The sequence below is a fragment of the Cryptomeria japonica genome, chromosome 8, assembly GCF_030272615.1.
Source record: "Cryptomeria japonica chromosome 8, Sugi_1.0, whole genome shotgun sequence".
NCBI lineage: Eukaryota > Viridiplantae > Streptophyta > Pinopsida > Cupressales > Cupressaceae > Cryptomeria > Cryptomeria japonica.
The window spans coordinates 398844227-398852600 of record NC_081412.1 but is presented as its reverse complement, the minus strand read 5'-3'; the positions used below and the strand labels follow the sequence as shown (position 1 = coordinate 398852600).

Below are 8374 nucleotides of genomic sequence, written 5' to 3'. Positions count from 1 at the left end.
CTAGGGTGCTTTAGTCAAAATTTATTTGCGCTTTGTTTATATTGGATATAGACTTGAAGTGCTTTCTTGTGACTTTTTTATGTATTTATAATTGTTTCGATTTAAAACTATTGACTGTTGGAATAAATTAATGTTTATCTTAAATTCTAAAAATTGGGTTTTGTAATCTTATAAATAAATGTTGAGCACAAAATTTCCTAATTAAAATTGATGCTATATTTATGCTATTAAACTTATTGTTCTAAGTGAATGTAGTTTTTGCTTATATGGATGTCATGATTTCATCTAATATTACAAAGACTGGATTGAAAGTAGGTAATTAATGTCAAACTTTGTATTGATATTATTTATACATCTAGGTTGTAGCTTGAAGTTGTGTATTGCAAAAACATTTTTCTTTCAAAGTCTTATGTGCATTAGTTTGTTGGTTTTTGCTTTTAGTCAATAGAAAGGTGTTGTGATATTTAGTGTTAGTTTCTTTTAATCTTAGTATAGAATCATACAATCCATTACTCTTGTTTGTTAAAAAAGAACCATTTAAAGTCTTGTGCCCGTACTCAAGCTAACAAGATAGGGCTAAAGATTATTCCATTTATTTCACTACTAAAAAAATCCAAGAAAAATTGTGCATAATATCAACAATTGTAGATTTGTCTATATTTTAAAATTTAAAGTTGACATTAGTTTTTTGGAGACTTCTCCTTATAATTTGGAAGTTTTACCTTACAAATTGTTTCAATCTAAATTGTCCCAGAGAAACCAAGCCAACAAAGATTAAGCCTAAAAATTCTCATGATTCCATCTTATAAGAACCTATTTGATTAGAAGGAAGTAAAAGTATGCTCACCCTAAAGTTGAAGCATAAAGAAAAAAAGATATTCCATAAGTGACACATGTATATAAGACCCTAAAAGAAACCTTTCCTCAAGGCAACTTCCAACACTAGGATTAGTTCGTCTAATCTATTAGAAACATGAGCAAAAGCACTGGAGGTACCACCTATGGGAGACTATGACATACCTAAGTCTCCCATACCTAGTTTTATATGGCCTCGTGGTAGCTAAGAATGAACTTTTCTTTTCTATTAGTACCTTCCAACTCGGATGAATCTGTCAAATCTATCATAAGAACTTTTCTTTTCTATTAGTACCTTCCAACTCAGAGATGAATCTGTCAAATCTATCAAAAACATGAACAAACCATTGCAAGTACCACTTGTGGGCTTGTGGAAGTTAAGAATAAAATGGGCTTCATGTGCATCTATATGCAAGATTTTGGTATTGCTAAGAGTATTAAGTAGGGGGAAGTTATAAAAGGAAAGAAAGAGCTTAGGAGCTATTAGTTAAGGGATACTAGATGCTAAAAATGGAGACACAAAGACATAATCGAACTAGAATTTATATGTTTGATATCGGTGTGTGGATAGAGGAGTTTGAAGTTGCTACTCAAAACATCTATGAAACAAGACGACGTAGCAGACACAATCACGAAAGCAAAAATTAGGTTGGAATCTTATCAGAGTTGAAATTAGAAAGAAACATAGGAATTAGGTGGTATGCCAGTTAGTTCGATCAGGGAACTTGGAGGAAAGAATTTACTTTAGGTTTTTTTTTGGGTGAGAGCTGACTTAAGTAGGAAACAAATCAAATAGATCAATGGTAGTTCACTGACCTTCCCAATAAGGATTATAGGAAGAGCTCTTCAGTCATCAACAAAAGCATCAGTTAACAATAATTCAACTAACATCACCAATAATCCCTGCAAGAGCACACACCATCTCTAAAATGATGAAAACGAACACCATCTCTCACAAATATTTCTCTTCTAGATAGCTTAGATATAAACTTAGTATAAGTATGACAGTCTCCACACACACGAAGATTCTTAATCACCCGAATGGGTGTTCCATGGCATGTACTGATTATTCCAAAAGCTATGGCTAATCTTTCACTATGACCACATAGAATATGTTCTTTCTCATCATCGTCCACATCCTGTAGCACAAAATTAGAATCTGGAACATACCCTGCCTCTTTCATTTCCCCAGCCCAGCTTTGAAGCATGGAGTAGATTTCTTCAATTTGAGGATGTGATTTGTCTCCAACTTTAAATGTGTGTACTCTGTTTTTAACTTCCACCCAGCTGCATCCTGGCCTCTTCTTCAGCCCTCTTTTCTCCATCATCTTCCTTACCTTTCCTTCCTCAACCCAATTGCCGGCCTCAGCAAAGATGTTGGACAACAACACATAATTTGCAGCATTTTCGGGTTCTAACACAAAAAGGTGTTGGGCAGCACGCTCTCCTAGCTTTACATTTCCATGTACTTTGCAGGCACCCAGCAATCCTCCCCAGACGCAGGCATCAGGTTCCACTTGCATCTTACTAATGAATTCGTATGCTTCTTTCAGGTGGCCAGCTCGGCCAAGAAGGTCTACCATACAGGCACAGTGTTCTACAGTGGGTGAGATATTGTGTTCTTGCTTCATAAGTTCAAAATATTGCCAACCTTCATCCACCAGACCTGCATGGCTGCAGGCAGAGAGGATGCTAGTAAAGGTTATGTGATCTGGCATAATGCTTTCGTGTTGCATTTGGTAAAAGAGCTTGAGGGCACCCTCACCATGTCCATGCATAGTGTAAGCTGAAATTATCGCATTCCATGAGACTGTATTTCGTTGATGCATTTTGTCAAACAATCGGTGTGCATCTCCTAAACACCCACATTTACCATAGGTGTCAACAAGGGCACTCCCAGCAAAGACGTCTGAATCGAAACCATTCCTGGCCATATAACAATGTATTTCTCTGCTATACCCCAGAGCTACTAAGTTAGCACATGCAGGAAGAACACTGGCAACGGTGACCGAGTTGGGTTTAAGGCCTGCTTGTTGCATTTGGCAAAAGAGCTCCAGAGCCTTGTTAGAACAGGCGCTTTGAGTGTAACCTTGAATTAGTGCAGTCCATGAGACCGTGTCGGGCTTCATGCCTGCAGATTGCATTTGGTTAAAGAGTTTCATGGCCTCAGCTGTCTTTCCAGTATGGGAATACCCAGCAATCAATGCATTCCAGGTAATCAAGTCAGGCTTCAGACCTTCCCTTTGCATTTCATTAAATATTTCAAGTGCCTCTGCATCTTGCCCATTGTGAGCATACCCTGAAATCATTGAGTTCCATGCAACAAGATCCCTATGAGGCATTTTGTTGAACACTTGGCGTGCGCAGTCTAAACTTCCACATTTGGCATACATGTCTACAAGAGCACTTGCTACAAAGAGATCTATCTCTAACTTGTTTCTGACGATATAATCATGGATATCTTTACCCTCTTGCAGAGACATCAAGTTGGCGCACGCTTTAAGAACACTTGGAATGATGAAGTTGTTTGGCTGCAAACCCAAACCCCGCATTTGATGAAACAAGCGAAGCGTTTCGTGCCATTGCCCCTGCTTGGCAACTCCTCCAATTATCACAGTCCATGACAAGCTGTTTCGTTGTGGCATTTCGTTAAACACTTGTTGTGCATCTTCCAGGTTGGCACATTTAACATACAAGATTGCAAGTTTGTTTCCTAATAGAATGGTACGATTAGTTCCATTTTTAAGCACATGGGTTTGCAGTTGTTTGCCTTGTTCTAGAGCTTTCATGTCAGCACATGTCTGCAAAAGATAAGCGTAGGAATGAATATCAATCGGAATACCTTGCTTGAAGATCTCCGCCAAATTCATCAATGTCTGATTGCTTAAAGCACTAAAAGAGGTTGTACAAGCTTGACGAACGACAGAACCTGCAAGGGTCATCTCTCCACATTATATTTCTTAAAGCCGTGTTTTAAACACGAGCAACCTATACATGGTTACAGCATAAGATAAAGATTTTCGAGTCAACACTTTTTTGGGGGAAGGTTCCAATGGTCCTCCTAAATGACGATTCGAACACCGCATTGTTTTTACAGAGTTACTAAGGCTTGATCGCTGTTCTATCAAGTGCATTTCGGCATCGGGCTAAAAACTGAAATGAGGATTAATTCTACGTCTCCGGGGTTAAGAATAATTTCTGAGGTTTTAATGAGTTTTTTAATTGTTTCTTTTGTAAGATACTAGCATAATTGACATTAATGTTCTTATAGTCTATTGCACTTAAAAATAAAGTGCTGTTGTTTTTTTATTTTCTATTTTATTTTTCATTTTTATATTAGAGATTTAAACTCGACACAATGTTGTATTTTATATCTTTGCATTTTCTTTTATATTACAAATAGCTTATCAGATAAAAAAGTATAAATATAATAGTTCATCATAACAGATTATAGGATCACGCAGGGTCACTCAAGAACACTATGATAGAATTAAACATCACTAAGTAGCTCATGTATGGTTGCCAAATGACATTACTCTCTCTCTCTCTCTCTCTCTCTCTCTCTCTCTCTATATATATATATATATATATATATATATATATATATATATATATATATTCAATCATAGGTTATGCAAGGCTTGCATGGTATAGTATATACAGATTTAAACATGTCCAGGGTTTGTACAAAATAGACAATTATTACACATATGCTGAAAAATTAGAATAGAGCATTTTTAAAAGTTCATACTTTCATTGTACTTATTGATATTATTGCACCCAAATGGTGGATCAATATCAAATGTGTCTTCATTTAACCTTACAACTTCCAAATTATTCTCCTTGGTTTGCAATAAAAAGCAATCCTCCTTTGAATCCAAGATCTTTCTCTAGGGTTTTATTGACTATTTATTGTTGTATCTATTTTGGAATTCTAGATAGCTTCTCATAAAAGACACATTGTTAGTCTTGTTGAATGACCAATGTCTTATATTTTTATTTATCGATGTCCATTATACTAGACTTAGCAACTTATCCTTGGAGATCTCCATTGTTAAGGTAATCTACACAGAGATGTTATGAAAAATGAGTCTTCTACTAGACTCAATAAGTACTCTCCTACTGTCTCGAAATGAATCTTCATTCCTAGCTTTCCATAAAAACCACAAAAATTTAGAAGATGACACGAATCAAAATAAATTAAATGGTTTGTTCAAGACATTCACATAACCAAAATAATTCCCTACCAATTGAACCTAGACCCTTATCCCCCTAATCCTTGAGGTTTGCAAAAAACAAGTTCTAGATTTCTTTGGTATAAAAATAATCAAAGAAAATGTGATTGATATTTTCAAGCTTTCTACAAACAACACACAAATTGAGATTGGAAGAAGACAAAAAAATAAAGTTGTTTTTGCAAAATAAGTAACCACTTGAAATATGTTATTTTTGGTTGTAACACACTTGACCAAAGAGACTTAATATTTTTGGACATTTGTTTCTCAGACATTACAAGTGTTCAACAACTATTTAAGTGCAGGTAGTTATATCCAAGGTTTTAATCAAAGAACAACATATTATTCTAGGTTGCACTTTATGTAAATTAGAATCGCAACACTTAAATTTATGAAGAAAACCATTGCATACCATTTGAGTTTATGAAAAAAACCATTGTTGCCCTCACACTGCACATGGAATCAAATAACCTTACATGCTTCCCTCAAAACTGAATATGCTCTCAAATGAGGAGGAAGGTTAAACTTGGTACGAGTTGAGGCCCAAGATTTCAACTAATTGTTCCACAATATATTATTAAATCTTTTAATTCCTTTTATGAATCATGACTTAGCAGAGCATCCTTGCAATAAGGCAAGGGGCTTGCCTTATTAGTTAAATTCCACCATAATGAACTTAATGGATGTATTTTACCCTTGTTTTGATCTAAAAAATCCAATTTCTTTAATATGTATTCTTACTTGTTCCCAAGATTTCCATGAGCTTTTAATAATTATTAGACCTAATAGAGGATTAGGGAATTTGCCAAAGATTTCCATAAGCTTTTAATAATTATTAGACCTAACAGGGGATTAGGAAATTTGCCAAACAATAAGTCATAGAGGGGTAGATACTCCCAAGTTTTATCTTGTTTTGGAACAAGTAATTGTATATTATTACTTACTAGGATCTTTCAAGGTTCATTACCTTCCAAAGACTTGAGAATACATTTGACTACCAAAGAAATACCATGATTTTTTAGATATTTTAAACATAAACCCCCTCCAGGGTTATCTAAGCAACACGAATCCCACTTAACAACATGTTTCTTTTTGTTTCATTTCCCATCAAACCACAAAATTTGTCTAATCTTCTTTTGAATTCCATTTATTTGGTAATTGCAAAACAACCACACAAAAGAGTAGTATAGACAACAATAGAGTATCTTTTGACATACTTGAATTCCACCCACCAAAGATAATTACCATTTATTCGACATACATAGTTTTTTTAAATATATTTTCTCTTTTATCCAATCTCACATTTCTTTCAAAGATGGTTTTACAACAAAAGGGATACTAAGGTATCTAACTTTTTTTGTTAGGGCTTCTCAATTAGAACTTATATTCAACAAATCAGTTTGGAGGGTTATTTTCCCAACTTAGCATAATAAATTTCACCATAGATAGTTTTTACTCAAAATCCACAAAACAGAGTTTTAGTTTCTACTTTAGATTATCAAAATTGTCTTCCTTGAGATTAACAAAAAGAATAATATCACCTACAAAATGAATGTTTAAGAGGTTATCGCCATTGGGGGGATGTAATATCCCAATAATTTTTTTTTTGATTTTTTAACAATAAGAGATACAAGCAATCACCACAACCCGTTAAGGTTAGAGAAATAATCCAAACTGCTGAAAGGGAACCCTTCCACCTTTTGTTCACCGAGAGCCCCTTCTGGGAGGGTGAGAGTATACGGTGTTCCGAGGATCGTTAGCAAAAATAATCAAACTGAAATTACAATGCTTGGGCAACAAGCCAACCCCTTCTACTTATCCAACAGGATAGAAACCAAACTCTTGGCGGTAAACTGGCCAAGGGAAAATGACAAGAAACTGAAATTCAATCACTCTACCGCATATTTCAACGGGAGGACATTACATTAAACTATCACTCTACCACATATTTCAGCGGGAGGATAATTGCATTAAACTTATCACTCGACCACTTATTAAGTGGGAGGACTGAGTACATAAACTGAATTTCAAAGTAAGAAGGCGGCTAAGTCAGCCTCTTCCACTTATGCAGTGGGAATTACAAAATAAGGACAACAAGAATGATTGATCAGTACTACTGAAACAACCTTACAAAATTAGAGGTGAAAGAAGGAGAGTAATGCAAATTTCTACAACAAGAATATAATTTTCTGTTACAATCAATCTGCAAGCTGAAAATACAAAACAACAGCCCATGGAAACACCCAAATGCTCATAACTCCCTCATTTTTCATCCAATTTGACTCAAACCAGTCCCAATCCCACCATAATTCACTCACAACAACAACCAATCAAAGCTACAACCCCAACAACCCATCAACTATTTGGCATGCATCCCAATGCAAGCACAAAATCCAATGCTAGACCTAGGAAGTTCGATTTTATCTAGAAAAATCATTGCTCAATTAAACTTGCTAAAAAATTACACAATGTATCACCATGGCTAGGAATGAAGGATGAGCTGGTACCCAGAATGATGGAGTTGCCTGGTTAAGAGGTGTGAGAAAAATATACTTTCAACAGTCCTGCAACCAACAACCGGAAAACACTCAAATCCCACACAGAACACTCCATAATCTGCAACTCATTCACCAACAACACTAGGAATACAAGGGCACAGCTAAGTACTATCTTGCAAGTACAAAACTGAGACTTAGCTAGGAAGCCATAATTCGAAGCTCAAATTTTCAGTTGCCAAACCGATAGCATAACAATGCAATTTTCATAGATAGTGCAAATGGGAGCCCAAGTCTCATATTTATAACTTCACTCCTCAAACCCAAATGCAATTCCTCCAAATTCAACGCCTTGCATTTGCATTTCATTCCACTACATGTGGACCCAAGTGTAGCACCACTTTTCATAAGTCAAAACTCATGCCAAAAGGGAGAGGACCCACGTTAATCACTTGGCAAATAATAGAGATGCAATGTGAAATAATATTCGTCTAAAATATTTCGACATCCCATAGTACACATGAATTTCGCCAAAAACTTAGGATAAAATAGGCATTAATCCCAAATTTAATAAACCAGTAGCCAATAATCAGATTAATTAAATATTAACCTTAGGATAAGGAAATAATATTTAATTATGTCGAAAATGACTCTTGTACTGATTATTATCACAACTAGGATGAAACTAAGCCCAGACAGCCATAGAACTGTTGCAGAATCAGTACCCTGTCTACTGCCAAAAATAGAATTGTGCCACACTGCCACTTACTAAAAATAGTAAGTCAAGAA

The 8374-nt window shown here is 35.4% G+C and overlaps 1 protein-coding gene across 1 annotated transcript; it reads right to left on the bottom strand.

Annotated features, from left to right (window-relative positions):
* Positions 1–890: 890 nt before the first annotated feature.
* On the bottom strand, positions 891–4065 carry LOC131079443 (pentatricopeptide repeat-containing protein DOT4, chloroplastic-like). Its single transcript, XM_058017398.2, has 2 exons — positions 3698–4065; positions 891–3568 (listed from the first exon to the last, which is right to left on the bottom strand). Exons 1-2 carry the CDS (start codon positions 3795–3797, stop codon positions 1746–1748), a joined length of 1923 nt encoding a protein of 640 aa, XP_057873381.1. The 5' UTR covers positions 3798–4065; the 3' UTR covers positions 891–1745.
* Positions 4066–8374: the final 4309 nt, after the last annotated feature.

Bases quoted from the DNA above. Each gene is read 5' to 3' on its own strand.
- LOC131079443 (XM_058017398.2), bottom strand. From the start codon at position 3,797: ATGACCCTTGCAGGTTCTGTCGTTCGTCAAGCTTGTACAACCTCTTTT. The intron at 3,569-3,697 runs GTATTCCGATTG...CCATTCTATTAG, and splicing joins GGCGGAGATCTTCAAGCAAG to GAAACAAACTTGCAATCTTG.